The 18,064-nt window shown below is 29.9% G+C and overlaps 2 protein-coding genes across 4 annotated transcripts in view; one reads left to right on the top strand and one right to left on the bottom strand.

The window, feature by feature from the left end:
• LOC123301121 (potassium voltage-gated channel protein Shaw-like) overlaps positions 1-18,064 on the top strand; it is a 128,444-nt gene that overhangs the window by 88,270 nt on the left and 22,110 nt on the right. The window contains exons 7-8 of the mRNA XM_044883853.1: positions 15,601-15,810; positions 16,937-17,090. Of these exons, the coding sequence (XP_044739788.1) occupies positions 15,601-15,810; positions 16,937-17,090 (364 nt within the window). The remainder of the gene's footprint in view (positions 1-15,600; positions 15,811-16,936; positions 17,091-18,064) is intronic.
• On the bottom strand, positions 2,326-12,308 carry LOC123300349 (acid phosphatase type 7-like). Of its 3 annotated transcripts, none has more exons than XM_044882913.1 (5): positions 11,948-12,308; positions 10,813-11,021; positions 10,653-10,750; positions 9,887-10,568; positions 2,326-2,385 (listed from the first exon to the last, which is right to left on the bottom strand). In XM_044882913.1, the coding sequence occupies exons 1-5, from the start codon at positions 12,288-12,290 to the stop codon at positions 2,353-2,355; spliced, it is 1,365 nt and encodes a 454-aa protein (XP_044738848.1). In that variant the 5' UTR covers positions 12,291-12,308; the 3' UTR covers positions 2,326-2,352. The 3 variants fall into 3 exon arrangements, with proteins under 3 accessions (XP_044738848.1, XP_044738850.1, XP_044738849.1); XM_044882915.1 differs by having other exon boundaries at positions 2,356-2,398; XM_044882914.1 differs by lacking the exon at positions 2,326-2,385 and adding an exon at positions 9,600-9,708.

The raw sequence follows: 18,064 nt of genomic DNA, 5'->3' as shown, positions 1-18,064 counted from the left end.
TGAATTTGTGTCATCCTTCATGGTTCATACAGTCTACGTAAGACCATAAACTGACTGTAGACTTATTGTAGATCAACTGTAGACTGTAGATATTTTATGAACACACATAGTGTAATAATGTAATATATACAACAATGCAATGCACTTAGCTAAGATTAGATTTTATTTACTTTTGTGTACTAATTATCTACGTTACTTTGAGATCTAAATTTAATATGAAACAAAGTATATATTATTATGTGTATACTATATTGTGGCGATTTTAATGTTACGTTATTAATATAATATACTAGTTTATATTTTTTTCTAACAAAAATATAATAAAAATATAAAACGTGGGATAATTTGACCAAATCCAATTAAATCATTTTATACTTTTTTAAATCCCTTCCATTATTAAGTGAAATTTACTAATATCTACTGATTATAATTGGCTACTGGTTATCGAATGATAGTCAGTGAATGAACAAATTTATCAATTTTTGCCATACCCGTATCTCTCAAAAATAGGCCTCAGATCCAAATTTGGAAAATAGTTTTTTTGTTGCTCTTAATGGGCTTATTTTGTAAAGCTGAATTTCTGCAGCCAATAACAGAATACGGTATATAATCTATTATATTAATGGTACGACTATTATATTTATCCATTATATTAGGGGTATAATAATCTATTAGATTAATGTAATGGTACGACAGCTATGGCAACGCTTGCGAAATTTCATTTTACGATTGCTGAAATTCGAATATTTCTCACCTCAATGAACTTATAAACGAATGAATCTATGCCATCAAGGGATGTCTTGAGCTTTAGAGCAGTTGCGTTAACTAATAACATTCTTCAATTGTAAAACTAAATCATATAAAAATTACTTCCACTTTAAAATTAAACGGAATTTGCGCTAATAAACGCAACTAGTCTTAGGTGCCAAGCATAATCCATCCCTACCTAATTTCAATAAGAAAAGAAATATGCATAAACCAGTCGTCTCAAAATTAAATTTTTCGTGAAGTTGCCAACTCTTATGCCAAAAGTTTAAAATGACAAACTTATTAAATAATAATATCATATTCCACATAAAAACTTATATATATGATTATGTCATTATGAACCTGTAATCATCATTAACAAATCATACTGTACTAGATTTTTAACATGGTAGATGATGAAGGCGAGTATAAATAAAAAAAATTGTGGAAGTAAGATTGAGTAAGAAGTAAAATACTTAATCATTATGTACTTCCGAGAAATTTATTACTCCACAAATATTGATTTTCAGTTATGGGTGTAATGAACAAACTAGAAACATTGAAAAAAAAAAACTAATAAGTGACTAGGTTTATAGTTTTCGTACGCATCCGATGACGTCTGATCAAATGAATCTAAAAACAAGTGAAAACAAATAATTGACGTCATATAAGGAAAGAAAGAATGCCAAACATACATTCATACATGACACACACATTTAACTGATATTCCCGTATAAGACATACTATATAATTTGAGCCTGATTTGCGCTCCCACGAGAAACAGTAATGTGTGTCTTTTTTTCACAACCAAAGTTCAAAGTAAATTTGTCTTTAAGATGGTATCGCTGATTTTTCAACGAGTTTTCCTCACTTCATGAAAATGATACTTTCGTAAATTATAGTACTTTTAATTGTTTAATGTTGTTTTTTTTTCTTTATCTTAACGAAAAAAATCTTTCACACACGTAATAATATAACGCCTACCTATTATTCTATCTATGAGGAAATAAAAACTTATCTTTTCGCCTGTAATCCAAAATTAATGCGTTCTTCCTAAGTATATTGATGGTTATTACACACTTACACAACCTTACTCCGTATACTACGTAAACATTGATAAAAAATAATACTTGTCAACAGAGACAGTAAAAACTAGCATGAACGCCACACGACTTCTATGTGCAAACAACAGATGTGAATAGAACAAATTTTGGATTTTTTTCGCTCATGGCTGAGTTTATTCATATAGCACATTTAATCTACTAAAGTGCTTCAGCTGTTTCTTGGAGATTTCCAATTAATTGTGATACTTGAATTTTCTTGAACATAATACTTTTTTAAAAGTCCTTGGGTTTTAAGCATTTCAAGGTCCTTGTAAAGTTTTCCATATTCTTAATAATATTGAATAACGTAGAGAGTGCTACTTCTTGGATATAACTTCAAAACTACATAAGGGAAATTAAAATGTTATATAGGATAGAAGGTAGATAATAGAACTACATCAGCGAAAATAGAATCACAAATCGTCATCTTTTTCTATTTGTGTTTAATGCAATCTATGAAGTTTTTATTTTCTCACTATTTCTATGCTCCATCGAGCGTCCACTAACTGGTTTCATATGGCATTACAGCGTTTTTCTACAATTCATAACTAAAATTAATGTTATTGGTTAAAAATAGTATTTATTATACTAAGATATGTTAAAACAACAGATTTGACGAAAACATAGTATGTACTTTTTATGCCAGGGGCCGCCAACCCTACAGTTTTAAACCGTAATGCGATAAAAATGAATTCATTTTGGTTTTCGTAATAAGAATTTTTCAAAGTATTTTGTAAGGGTAGGCCAAATTTTTTTTGAATTTATTGTTTTCAATCGAGTAGTCATGAACATTAAGAGAAATTTATTTTCTAACAGGTTTTTTTTTAACCATATTATGTACCTTCTTGCAAAATAAGTCAAAACCTTGACAAAATAGTTTTACCTTGGCGAGGCTAGTCAAAATTTACCTCCGCCGAGGTCGAGGTGAGATGAGGATTGTTAACATTCCACCGAGGAGAGGGTTATACTTTAAAGGCAATACCAAAACCTCACCTTGCACCTCGTGAAGCGCTGGTGTATAGTGGTAATCTTGCTCCTACCGTAATTGTACACAGAGGCAGTAAAGAATTTATTAGATATTCCAAACACATAAGTTTGTCAGCGTGTTATTGTAATGGGGACACATATTGCTTTTTTATATAATTATATGCCGAATACATTCTCAACTAAGAAAAAAATATAAAAACACTATTTATTTCAAATCGACAAAAATTAAGTGAATGGTATTTCAAAGGTTCCGTATAAAGTAGTCGGTCGATTTCTTTTCGAAAAAACAATGTTGTATCGACGCAATGTTCAAAGCGTAGAAAATGAAACAATACTATTTATATAAATAGAATATACATAAGATTTTTGATTGAAATAAACTCAATTTTTAAGAGTTTTACTTAGGGCACTGATTAACATAGTTTTATCCTTCATACTTGAATAAAGAATTTTTAGAAGAACTTAAACTTTAATAGTAAAGATTACCCAAACAAAGTGACGCTTTTAATCTAATTGTTGCTATAGGATTGCTCATTTGCTTTAGTAAAAGAAGTGAGCTATATAATTTAAGTATTTATATGATGATAAGTCCTCTACGGTGCGAATTATAAGTTTGAAGGTTTTATGGTGAAAAAGGATTATATAATGATCAAACACATCAAGGAAAAAAAGCTGTGTCTCTTCAACTCACTTAAAATCTTTAGAAAGTGAAGATAAATTTAGATTAAAAAATATTCGAAATCGAGATATAAAATTTCTTTGGATTTCTTCAGGAGCTCTCTCTTTATTATTGAAAGGTCTCAGCGTTGTCATCGATAGATACCGCTACTGATATCTTTCCTGATATTGCATTATTTGCGTGAAAGGCTTATTTTGTTGTTGACGAAATACTTCCATCATTCGGGAAATTGGTAAACAGCCAAAAAATTATCTACACATTTATTATTTGTATAAATGAGTGTTTCTTCCATAAATGATTTATAACAATTTTAAATGTGAATGTGGCATTAGAATACAAAGACGTAGGTTTATTGTAAACTTAATGTACAAAATAATAAATTGAGATAAAAGGGTAAACTTAAATCTTATGGGAAATAAACAAAAAATATACCTATAGCTGAAATTTACATTAAATAGCATTTTGATAAGAAATTTTGGTCGATTGTAAGCTTCGATATTAAAGTATAACACATAGTCGATAGTGTAATAATGGAATTTTTAGAAGATTTTCTGGGGACGATATGGTTCAAATACACGATCATTGAATTCCATTAAAACATGTTCACATCAGTTTTACCTTATTCACTAGTTCATCTACAGTTTGCAACTGTTAAATATGTCTACTTTTGAAGTCATTTATTTATTTAAATAACAGCGCAACTCCCCCCTCGATTTTCGGAATCGCTTTAGAATTACTTCAACTTTATTTTTAAAAAAATGAAGCCCTTTTTTCAAAATTGCTTTGGCCCTCGTGCATTCTTTAAGATTTTGTTTGGGATCAATTTTCAGAAACTCATTCATATCGGTTCTAGCAATTTGTTAGCGCATCACTTAGTAATTTCGATATACAATAAAGGATACATTAATAAAATGTCCACATGCTGAGAACATAATAATGATTTATATTAAATTTTCTTTCTATAAGTAACCAAAAAAGGTAGAAACAAATTTGTTATTTCTTTTGTGAATCCAAGGCACACACAAAAAAATATTGTATAACTCATGAAAGTTTTAACACAAGTTTAAAAGGAATTGACCACCAACGAACACAGATAGTCTGGTAAATATCAGCGAGTCACCAATGCTAAAAATTATGCGACTCAAATTCTTCATGCGCTAGCACCTCCAAATTTTATGGGCAGATAGAAAAAAAATTGTCGACCGACCTACAACCTTTTAAAGATACGGTTTTTGTCATTTTTGTCAAAGAACAGATTTCCTACAGAAATTGATCTTTAATAGGGATTCAGTTCATTTTAAAACATTCCTCGGAAAATTTTTCAACTAGTTAAGCTTCTTGTAGGGATTCCTCACATTGTAATTTACAAATTATTTTTGATTTCAAACCTTTTCTGCTTACAATAATTAAAGAACACTTTGTTTTTCTTTTAGGACTTTCTTTAGAACATTTATTTTAAAAAAAAAAAAAAAAAAAAAAAACTGCCGTAAACATGACATTTTTAACCCCCGGTCTAGGGGTGTTATAAGTTTGACCGCTATGTGTGTGTGTCTGTTTGTGTGTGTGTCTGTCTGTCTGTCTGCCTGTGGCATCGTAGCGCCTAAACGGATGAATCGATTTTGATTTTTTGGTTTCGTTTTAATGGTATATTAATGAAGAGTGTTCTTAACGTTTCTAGTGCGTCTGTAGTTCCGTACCCAAAAAAAAAAAACTAAAAAATTGCGATGATCGTCAAAATTGGGTCTGCTTAATGGAGATTGGTCCTAGATATGTTGCAAGTGTGAGTTTAGAGTTACATAGCCGATAATTTGTCGGGGGTTTTTTAAATTTTGTTAATTTCACTTATTACGCATAGTTTTTCTGATTTTGGCAAAGTGTTTTTCAACACTTATGTACCCAATATAAGTTTGACTAACGTATGTTTGGGTGGTTGATTGCACTGTGAATAAATAATGTTTCTTTTTTAAACGAAAATTTGATTATCTTATAAATCTGACCGTAGGGATTGTGGCTTAAAAAACACCAACGTTCAATCAATATTTCTTGTTGAATACGTTATGTATTACTCTATCAAACAATGTTACGCAATTTCGTTCCTAAGGTTATTCCACATGGAGAAAACGTGTATAACATTTATTTCAATCATAAAGCTTTTTCTTTCTTTTTTGAATAAAAAAACCAATTGGATTTTAATATTAAGATCATTGGCGCTACTATGCCAGAAATATAAACAAGCCGCTATGTGATAGCAACACTTATGGTCCACACATTCAATTTTCCAGATGATGGTTGACGTCAGAAATTTATGGTATTTTAAATGGTTACCGAGTAATGAAACCAATAACGGTTGGGGAAATTACAGTTCCCGTCCTAGATCAGAAAAATTTTTTTCCCGTGTCGTTTCACTACATTTGTTCTTTGTTTTTTATTTCACTGCACCCATTTAGAAATAATAGAGCTAACTGTCGTTGTTTAAATTAATAATGGGGTTTCACTTCTGTTTCTCAAACCACGTCTATAACTGAGGCCACCCACATCATTATTTTTAATCTTTGTTCATTTCTTAAACTACATCTGAATATACAATTAATTTTAGAATGTGGGTTAAGTCGGTTATTTCGTTCTTATCCAAACGACAACAGTGTGATCAATTTACCGCACCATTAACTTTTTTGTTCACACTGCCGCTGTCTGAATTCGAAAGTGCAGCTTGGGATGTGGTACCTGTCGAAGAGAAATCAAATTTTTTTAGATTATTTACAGAAAAAGTGGTTCTAGTAATTCTCCAGAGGCTCAATAACTGGTAAATACGGTGGATCATAGAATTGAACATCACGTACATTTAGAGGTTGGTAAAACGGTTTTGAATCTTCTGTTTTAAGAATCGTCATTTATCTGTGTCATTTTCAATTTTTCTATGATCTCATTTGTATTATGTCGAAAAAATTTAATTATATCTATTGTTACATAACCAGGCGGACTATTTTTCTATTAAATACACAAACTACTATTGTAATAATCAGTATGTTAGTCACCCCATATCACATTTGATTTTTAACCCCCGACAAAAAAGATGGGTGTTTTTAGTTTAACTTATTTGTGCATCTTTGTATCTGTGTATCTGCGTATCTGTTGATCTGTGTGTCTATCTATGGCATACCAGCTCCTAAACGGATGAGCCCACGCTATGTTTTGTTTTTGTTTGATTGGTAATTTGATTGATGGTGTTCTTAACTATGTATCAAATACAACAAACGAATCGGTCAGACCTGATTTTATGTCGGGGGTTTTTAAATTTTCAATTTAATATTATTTAATAACACTCATGTTTTCTGTGTCATTAAATGGACACTGCTGATATAAAAACAGTAATCAATAATTGCTACCATATTAAAATATGTTCGATGAAATATTTAATTAAATTTAATTAAAAAAAATGTAATTGTGAACAGCCATCATAATTTGTATTGGCTGAAGATCGTTGAAAAAATAAACGGTTTAGCAATATTTGAGTACACATTCCGACTCTCATGAAGAAGTGTGAAGATGTTCACATTACATTAAAATTTCTCTGATGGAGTGGAAGTTTAGTTTCCTGCTTATATTAATTGAAAACACATACATAACTGATATTCCCGTATAATACATACTATACAATTTACGCCTACTTTGCGCCCTCACGGGTAAACAGTGATGCTTACGAAAAAATGTTTCAAACCAAAATTGTTTATTTTTTTGATAAGGAATATTTTTTTATTTAAACTTTTGCTCTATCTGTAACGGTTTAAAAGATGGGTACCGTACCTTTACCCATTGTCCTATGTTGCTCATGTACGAACTCACTTTTTACGTCCTGAGTGTGCTGTAAAAATTTCAGCTTGATATCTTTTTTCGTTTTTTAGTTATCGTGTTCACAGACGGGCAGACAACCGAAAATGGGCTAATTAGGTGATTTTATGAACACCTATACCAAAATTTTGTTCGTAGCATCAACATTCTTAAGCGTTAAAAACTTGGGACTAAACCTAGTATACCTTGCATATTACATATATGCAAGGTATAAAAACGAGTTTACTTAGCGGATGAGTACCATTTTTAAGCGAGTTAAACCTAAAAGGTAGCTACACAAATTATCGTCGATACGAAAAAATCCATTACCAGTGTTTAATTTTTAATTTCAAATTGAATCATCCACTACCAATCAAATAATGATGTCAATTAATTATTATTTTTTTCAACAAGGGTGAATGGTGGGTGTATTTATTCAACGATACTTGACAAATAATAACAACCAGGGTATCGAATGTGTGTGTGGGAAGGTATTATTGAATATGGTTGAAATTTAATAAACAACATTTAATTTTTTATATGTGTGTGTGTACTTTGATAATATGGTGGAAGGTGTATTATTTAACCTATTTACATTATTTGTTTGCAAAATGAATATAAATTGTATATCGTCAATCTTATTTTTTGTTAACAAAGATAAAATAAACAACCAGATGGATACGTTGTGTTCTAAATAATGATTCCATCACAATTAAAAACATTTTCAAATTAACATTGATAGGTGTTTACAAAATTAATGAATGTTCCGCTTGATTGGACAGTAGAAAATTTCTCTATATCATGCAGGCTGGGACATGAAAAGAAAGTGTTTTTTCATCAGGAATAACTTGGTTATTAAGAAAGGGAGGGTATATGTGATTTTTATACCATGTATATGAAATATACCAAGGTATAAAAAGCTTAGTCCCAAGTTTGTAACGCTTAAAAATATTGATACTATGAACAAAATTTTGGTATAGGTGTTCATAAAATCACTTAATTAGTCCATTTCCGGCTGTCTGCCTGTCTGTCGTCTATCATCTGTCGCCTGTTGTCTGTCCGTCTGCCATCACGTTTACTCAAAAACGAAAAGAGATACCAAGCTGAATTATAGCGTGCTCAAGTCGTACAAAGTGAGGTCGAGTTCGTAAATGAGCAACATATGTCAATTAGGTCTTGGGTCCGCAGGCTCAATCTTGTAAACCGTTAGAGATAGAACAAAAGTTTAAATATAAAAAAAATACTTTATAAAAAAATAAACAACTTTTTATTGAAACATTTTTTCGTAAACATCACTGTTTACCCGTGAGAGCACATATTATGCGCAAATTGTAGTACTATATGGGTATATAAGTTGTATGTGTGTCATGTGACAGAGTAATCAACACTGTCAATACATGGTATTTCAACAATTAACTCAGTCAATTGTTTGTTTTCACTTGTTTACAATATCTTTGACACAAAATCCTTCGGTATGACTTTGTATATCCGCCAGAGACTCAATCTTACGTCAGAATAGTAGCGTTATAACAGAAGGAACAATAATAAAAAAGGAGGCTTTTTGTCAATATTGAGCCATAATTTATTAATCAAACATAAAATTGTGTCTCTGGCGGGACTAGTAGTATAGTAAATGAACCTTTTTTTTACAAAAAATTGTTTGCTGGGTGTTTAATTAGCGGTTTTAGCATTGGCTTCAGAAAATTATCCTAAACTATAGAGTAATTTAGATAAATATTGAATTTCTAGCGACATGCATGCAGTACAACACTGCTCCGAACTAAACAATCATATTTGAATATGCATTATTTAAACGATCAAAAATCCCTTGATGGCCACTGAAACATAGATGCTTTGAGATAAGACATGTATTTTAATAAACCAAACATCTCTGCCTATTCAAATCAATCAAAAAACACTTAATTTTTTTGTTCGATCCTATATAACCTAGTTTAAAAACGAATTGGTTATTTGACCACTAATGTTTTAATAATATGTAATGACTTCAGTAATTTTGTAGCTTATTGTTTGAAATGGAATGATATAAAATTTTATTGCGAACATTATTTACTAGGGAATTATTGACATTAATGGTTGTGTTTGTTGATTTTTATTGTAAGCAAAAGAAAACAAAAACCAAACCCATTATATATATTTTTCATTTATAAATGGCTTTTTTTTTTAAATTGTAATATTGTAATTTTATTTTTATTTAAAATACCCTTCGCACAAATAAAAAAGAAGAAATTCATCCAAAATTTCGTCTTAGATACTTCAAACTTCAAAGGATGCACAGTTTTACAACTCAGTAACTATGCATTTACTGAAAAATTTCAAGTGTTAAAGTTGTAAGCTGATGGATTTCTGAAAAATCATGTATGCCGATGAAAAAAAAATCATGTATGAAATTAGTAATAAACTTATACTACCACTTATCGTAGCGTAAGGCTGAGGTTTTGATACACCACAGCGTGAATTCGCTACCCTTTCAAAAATTTGCAACATGTATACGATAACAATAATAAAATTATGACTTAAGTACCGTGTATTCAATACTTGGTGAGTCCTTAATGATCCATGCACTATCCTGTTTTGTACCATTTATTGCCGACACTTGTTCAAAATATAAATGGGTCTTATTAAACGCTTGCAGAACAGTAAAACCATAGTCGATGGTTCGATATGCATAAATATCAGCTTTTGGTACAATACTTTCTGGATACTTACATCCGGCTGCACCTGTTATAACATGTATTGGTGCTAATGGATTATGAAAAGCGTCAGAATTATTTGTACCATTTAATACTTCAAAATTATAAAGTGGCCAAAATCGTACATACGAATGTTCATGGCCCCACATTGCTAAATCAACTTTATATTTGTAAAATAGCGGTTCAAGGGCATATTCAGTTGTTTTATTTAATTCTCCTGTACGAACAGCTGTTTCGTAATTGACACAACCTTCGTTTCCCATATTTGTACAATACATTGGTCGATGTCCTAATATTATAATCCATGGACGTATGTCTCGTTCTTTTTGTGCTTGATTTAAATCATTAATTAACCATTCATATTGGTACTTCATTAAGTTTGGACTCAATTCTTCGAAATAGAAATGTTCTGTCGATATCACTATGAAGTGAATGGGACCTTTATTAAAGCTGTAGTAAAAGTTGTCTGTATTACCAGGCATTGTAAATCGTTCACGGTAATGGCTAAAATTACTAAAAAATTTGGGAAGAAGCAAACGTTAGAATTTGTTTTTAGAAATGCGAAGTTATAATTTTGTAACCATGAAAAATACTCACTAAGCTTGTTCATGATTTCCCACAACAGCCATGTACGGAACATAGGCAGCTATTGATTGTAGTTGATTCATAAATGCATCACCGGAACGTCCATTATCCTGTAATTTTAGCACAATTAACAAACCGTGTACAAACAATTAAGATGATAAAAAGTTCTTACATCTTCCCAATTATATGCATAATCGCCCAAATGAACCACACCATTCATGTAACCACTTTGGGCATATTGTTGTAACAATGGTAATGAAACACTAATCTCATTACCTAAATCACCATAAATTACAAATCGTGGACTCCAGTCGGTACCATTTGGTGTCGTAGTGAAGCGAAAAAGTCCTGACCATCCCAAGTCACTACCACATCGATAAACTGCAAATAAATAGTAATTTTTATCTCTTACGGTCCTAAATTTATAGATTTAAGCTACTGAAGTTTGTTTTGTTTTTTATGTGCAAAATGAAAGCATAAAGACACAGAAGAAAGTTTAGAAGCCCAAGTTAAGGTGATTGTTAACCCACAGCTTTGTAAAAAAAGTTTTGGTTTATTGCACAGTACATACATATAAACCAAATGCATGCTTTGTAGTCAAGTAATGATTTATTTTTAGCTTTACAATACTAAAAATATATAATTTATATATTGTGTGCAAGTGATGCTTATAAATTTGATAATATAGATATCGCCCTTCAATCATCAATACTCTACCTATAGTCGTCTCTGTTTATCAAATGATGGATCTTCTATGACCTCATAATTAAATTAAAATTTTGTTTTTATATAATCGGTATATAACCTTATATTTTTATGGTATTATTATAAACAACAAGATTGTCTAAATATTTTAGATAGTTTTTTATCACAAGCTCTAGATTTTTTGATATAGAAATATCCAATTGAAAAGGATAACCTTTGTGATTCATCAATTTTTCAGCCAACTTTGAACGATAAAATAATAATAAAAATCGCTAGGAATTTTTTGTGATTTTTAATTTTGAAACTTTCTTAATCAAAAAATGTATTTATAAAGTTTTATTGAAATCCCTAGTATTACTCAATCCTTGCATATCTTTTTAAAATAAATAACTTTTGTTTCAAACTTAAATTGGTTATCTGAGAGTATATTTCAGTAATGTATCTAAATTGTTAAGTTCGATCTCTGGATTCATATAAGATCTTAGACTTCAATAACATGACCAGTAATAATGTCAATCTTGAATAAGTACTTTTAATTCCTGCTTTTCAATTTTATTCTTTGCTAATTCACTTAAAAATTATTAAAAAATCATAATACATACCATACTGCGTATTTGGTAATAAATTTTTTAAATAAACACGATGTATATACTGTGAATGTTTTTCTGGACCACCATCTACAAATAATTTTGATGAACCATATTTCACACTATTCAAATTTTTCAAATCTAAACCATAATGTACAATTGATTGATTTGTATAATTAAATGTTGACCATGTAATTGATAAATCATAATTAACTCCGTCACCAAATGCGATATGTATTTGTTCTGGTTGGTAATATACAATGTTAACCGGAGGTATAACAAGTAAACTTGAAGTTAATATAACAAAAATATTTAAAATAAAAATTTTTAATACGAAATTAATAAAAGGTTGAGACATTTTTACTACAACTAATCGTACAAGACGGAATCTTAATATATTTGCAACAACTATTTTTAAATGTTCAAAAATATCTTTATCAAATCTTTTTTTTAGTTCTAAAATATTGATAGTAATTAAATCATCATTATTGTATGTTTTAAAAATTATTAAATATCTAATAGTAATTTTATCATGAGTCAGAGCTCAAGAGTTCATTTAAATATTCAAATTATTATTATTGTTAAAATGAAGCAGCAGGAAGAAATTTAAAATACTGTTTATGTAATGGTATTATTTAAGAGACATCAAAAAAATATTCAAGTTTGTAACGCTTAATATTGATGCTGCAAAAAAAATTTTAGTATAGCTGTTCATAAAGTCACTTTATTAGTTCATTTTCATTTGCACGCTCGCCTGTCCGTCTATCTTTACGATTACTCAAAAAAAAAGAGATATCATGACATTTTTAAGGCGTATTCAGGATGTAAGGAGGGGGAATGAGTTTTTAAATGAGTAATATAGGTCAATCGAGTCTTGGATCCATAGGACACATCTTGTAAATCATTACACATAAGATAAAAATTTAAATGGAAAAATGTTCCTAAAATATTAAACAACTTTTTTTTACCTAACTTCTAGATAAAACAAATTCCGAAGGCGATGCATACGTAAAAACTTGCGAAAATTTTAGCCATAAATAAATAAATAATGTTACATAAATGGCGTTAGAAGTGTAAACAAAAAGTTTATGCAATTCAATATAATCATGAAAATAACGATAGGAAATTTTTCCATATTTAGAATTACGTATACTGTTATTTTCCATTTTCTAATATATTATTATCCTATTTCCAATTAAATATTTTGAACGTTATTTAATCTTATATTTATCGTTATAATACTCACTTTGTATGATTAAAAATAACTGTGTTTACAGTGTGTTTACTGTGTATACGGTAAAAATCGTTTTTGCAGGCGCTACCGAAACGGCTATACATAAAGAAGGTTATCTTTTATGCTCCTGAAATAAGTTTGGCTTTTTGTCGTTTGAGCATTCTCTTCTTCTTGTTTATGCTTTTCCGAGCAAGTTTTCGCTTTTCATCGTCTGTTTCTCGCATATTTTAGTACAAAAAATTCAGAGGTCGTTAATTTGTTATGATATTTTTAATGGATAATTTCCAAGACTACGAACTGCCTTCTTGATTCACCATCCCCTATTATCTGTATCAGTTTTTCGACTTTTCAAGTATCGTAAAGCTGCGAACCAGTCTTCTAGGCTATTATAAATAAACAGATAACGAATAGAAAAGAATATTTTTAAAAGCTGCATATTTGTATTCAAACCGGACAATTTTTCTAGTCAAATATAATCGTCAAATGATTCACGGTATACCTGCAACAGTACAAAAATCGGTTAATTAAGCTCAGTAAGGAAAATGGAATAAAAGTCCCTCTTTGCTAAAACCTGTTGTAATGTGTTTCTGAGGAGCTAAATACGATTCGTAATTCATGAGTTAGTTCCGAAAATTTTTCTATTTGTTAATAAACAATAACTTGGTAATTGAATGAAACGGTCCATATGAAGTTCACTTAAAAAATTAATAAATAGGCAACTTTTGTTACATATATGTTATACTGTTCTCGATCATTTGACAGTCAACCATGAAAAATACAATCTCATAAATGTAGAACATATGCGTAATACAAGTTGCCTATTTATTAGATTTTATATGGGAAGTTTTACTAAATTAACATTTTTACTAATAGAAACATTTGCGCAACTAGTTTACTAATGATACTTGACATCTAAGAAACACTTTCCACCAGCTTTCAGCAAAAAGTGATCAGTTTATTTCATTCTCTTTATCCTGTTTCATTTTTGACTGTACTACAAGTACTTTCCCGCTGTTATTGAAGATATTTAATAATATATATACATTGCCTCCAGTTATTGATAATATTTAATATAGTTGAAATAATACACGGATTTAAATTAATGTCTGAAGCTAATAGCTCAGTAATAAATAATGCAATAACAAAAGCGCATACAAACAATTCAACCGACGGTTATAGATGCATCCATATGGAAAACACCGCTGACTACGATAGTTATCAAAATATTTATCCAGTGTGCGAAGCAAAATATTAAGCATATTTGTCCGGATTTGAGTAGCTAACATGTGCTTTTGATTTTATCACTTTATTTGTACTTAAGGAGTTTATTTCGTTTGTAGTCATGTTATGCTACACTTATTCAAGAGTCTTTAGACAGCTATCATTTTTATGTTTTCTTAATAAGTAAATAATCTTTAACTGTTTAAGGATCTCAATTTTTAAGCCAAGAAAAAAAGTTTTTGACTGTTAAAAAAGTATAGCTACTAAATATTTTCTTAAACCAAATAAATATTTACTTTCTGCCATTATAGAAACATATACTATATTTTCTTCTAGGCGAAAGTTAGCTCTACAATTACTTGACTTTGCAAGCGTAGTACACCAGGAATTAACTGCTAGCCTCCAAAATGAGACAATCTACATCACATGCTATTCTTCGCGTACTGATCGCAACAACAGGGCATATTTTGAATCAAGTTCATATATGCTAACACCACTTTTTTTACTTTTTTCTTGAATGTAGTAAAAGTTTTATAAAATTCAAGTCAATGTACCTACAATTTTAAAATATAACAGAAAATGATCTCAGAAGAATGATTCCTGAAAAGTTAAAAGCAACCTGGATAAAAATTCATGATAATAGCATCTATTTTTTCTCCACCTTTTCATATCTTATGAAGTTTACATAGAACAGTCATAATGTACACAGTATTCAAAAATTATCTCGCAAACATATTTTCAATCGCCAAAGTAGAAATTATCGGAGAGACAAACATTAATTTGAATCAAACTTAAATTAGATTAACATACTTTAATAAGTTTTTGACATACAGTAAGATCTTTCCAGTTTATTATAGTAGAGCCATAAGTTGATGATTTTGTCATTAGTTGAAGCTTAATGCGGACTCAATAATAAACAATTGAACGATAAAAAAGATTCTCAAGCAAGCTGTTTTCGGCATACATTGCAAGTTAAATAAAAGCTTTTAAAAAATACGAACAATTGCTTGTAAACTAAATTTTCGCACACCGTTTTACCAATCTATGTAATATTACATACATGAATACCTTAGAGTTTACCAAAAAGATTTTCATTTGAAAAATAATATTCTTCATTCATAGCCTGTTCTATTATTGATATGTTATTCCAACGATAGCTATAAATTCTATAAATATCACATTCTACCTTTTCGTTTTTTTTTTCTTTTTCTAGGAAAATCCAAAGAATAATTTTAAGAGTATACCGGAAGGATTGTGGTGGGCGATTGTTACTATGACAACAGTGGGATATGGTGATATGGCACCAAAAACATATGCTGGAATGTTCGTTGGGGCTTTATGTGCATTGGCTGGTGTATTAACAATAGCTTTACCTGTACCAGTTATTGTATCAAATTTCAGTATGTTCTATTCACATACACAGGTAAGTAAAGAAAAATACGAATAACAAAATATTTACAGGTTGATTTCTATTATCTGAATGTTAATGAACCTATAACGTGCTCTTATGGGAATAAATCGATTTTGTAAATGAGCGAAAGATCAAGAAGAAACTGTAAAAGTAAGAAGCTATTATTCTCTACCTAAAAAAATTATCAAGGAAAGTTCATAACACTCCTTCCAAAAACTTCCTACAAGCATCATTTTATGAAGCTCAGTTTCGTTATATCGTTTGTTTATTTGAAAAGCTCAATTTTCAGTAAATATTTCCGTATTAAGAATATTGAGTGAGATTTATCTGAAATTTCAAAAAATGTTGCTTTCTGACCTAGCAAATATGACAGATTTTATAAAAATTAACTTGTAAGGGGATAGGGAGAATATTATCCATTCTTGTGACTGCTTTTTGTACTAGTTCTTTAGACTAACGACATATTTCGATACCTTGTTTCATTTTTCGTCAAACAATATCCAATACTTATTCGTAGCTGTACTCGTAAATTGTAAAAAAATGTTTACAAATTACATACACGTGTACTTCAGTTATTTCATACAAAAGTATGTCTAAAGAAACATAAAATATATATTTTAGTTAGTCAAAATTTTAAAAGAGTTTTTCTAGTGATACGGTTATATTTTCTGTTTATAAGAATCAGCATTATGTTCGAAATTTTTTCGATTCGATTCATATAACAAAGCAAAATGTTCTTTTTTTTCGATAATAATGAGCCAAAATTTTGTAAGTCTACGAATTTGCATATATGTTACCTATTAAACATTACAACATTCAAATTTCAAAATTTTTTGGGTAATTTTTCCCGAAACGTTTTGTCAAACAACAGGCCATGTTATGATTTGCTAAAGAATATGGTTTAAAGTGTAGATACTAAAAGTAAGTTAAGGGGAATTAAAAAAAGGCAAGAGATTTAGAGATCACTTTCCTAAATTATGTAAGGGGACAACAACAACAACTATTTCCAATTTCAACTTCATCCGCCGATTCGTATAAAATTGCATTCAAAAAAAATACCATACCATTCAAATAAAATTTTCCTTCTCTCCACCTAGTAGAAAATTGTATAACTAATAAAACATTGGTTTATTACTAGGCTAGATCGAAGTTACCGAAAAAGCGACGACGTGTTTTACCAGTTGAACAACCGCGTAGAAAACGTGGAGATGGTGCTGCCAACCGTCGTATGAATGCTATAAAACATCATCACCCTGCGCTGTTCAAGGATGCTTTCGGTAACGCTAAAATCGGTAAGTATCTTTACACTATACAATTTCAGTTTACATACCAAATATTTATTTCTGAAATATAGAGGTCGTTTTATGTATAAATATATTTATCAATAAAAAATATGAAAGATATAAAAGTTACACAATACTTGATAAAAAATTTATAATTATTGAATAAACAAATACGATTATTTATTTATGATAAAAGAAATATTTTGAGAGTATTATTTCATAAGAAAATGATATTCACAATAATTATTATATTTCTTATCTATTTATTACAAGCTAAGTTGAAACTTGTTAAAAAAATATTACATTCACGCTTTCTAAGATTACGTATACAAGTTTCTAAACTTCCAGAAAAAACACAGATGATACACAAATCAATTTGTAGGAAATTAATTGTTATCTGAAAAAACATAATCCAGGCTCTGGAAAAGCAAAAAATTTGATCGAGTAGAAGAAATATATTACGAAATATTACTTTACGAAGAATTTAAGGCCCGGATGGTTTCCTCAGGCCATCTATATACTGGACCGTAGAAAATTTAAAAAAAGACCTTTTTTTCCCGAAAGTTCTCTATAAAAGGCGCAATTTTCATTTTTTTTTATTTTTCAAAAATCCTCATTTTCCACTCGGGAAAGGTAACATTGTGTTAATTAAAAATCGTATCCAGCCGATAGGTTTTGTGGGCTGCACCAGCTCTAAATTAAAAGGCGATAAAATTTGCTTCTCGATACATGCTTTTGTGGTGTCTCATTGGGCCATTCATTGACTCCCTGGGATATGGGTTCTTTTGTCCCATTCTATTTGGAAATGAAAAATGAAGTTTTCTCAAAAATCCTCACAGAAGAATTTGAGCTTGGGTCCCCTCGGCACATATCTCCCAAAGGTTTAATTTTGAGACACTGGAAAAATTCTCAATTAAGATTAAATTTTTGAAGATTAAACATACAAACTACAATTTAAGAAGTGGAAGGATTGATATATAGGT

Source organism: Chrysoperla carnea, chromosome 5, assembly GCF_905475395.1.
Source record: "Chrysoperla carnea chromosome 5, inChrCarn1.1, whole genome shotgun sequence".
Taxonomy (NCBI): Eukaryota; Metazoa; Arthropoda; class Insecta; order Neuroptera; family Chrysopidae; genus Chrysoperla; species Chrysoperla carnea.
The sequence above is the reverse complement of the archived record's forward strand: the minus strand, read 5'-3'. Positions and strand labels throughout refer to the sequence as shown.

Excerpts from the sequence above, each read along its gene's own strand:
- LOC123300349 (XM_044882913.1), bottom strand. The coding sequence starts at position 12,290 with ATGTCTCAACCTTTTATTAATTTCGTATTAAAAATTTTTATTTTAAAT. Across the intron at positions 10,751-10,812 it reads ATGCATATAATTGGGAAGAT|GATAATGGACGTTCCGGTGA; the intron begins GTAAGAACTTTT and ends CTAAAATTACAG. Across the intron at positions 2,386-9,886 it reads CACCAAGTATTGAATACACG|AAAAACGCTGTAATGCCATA; the intron begins GTACTTAAGTCA and ends TATGAATTGTAG.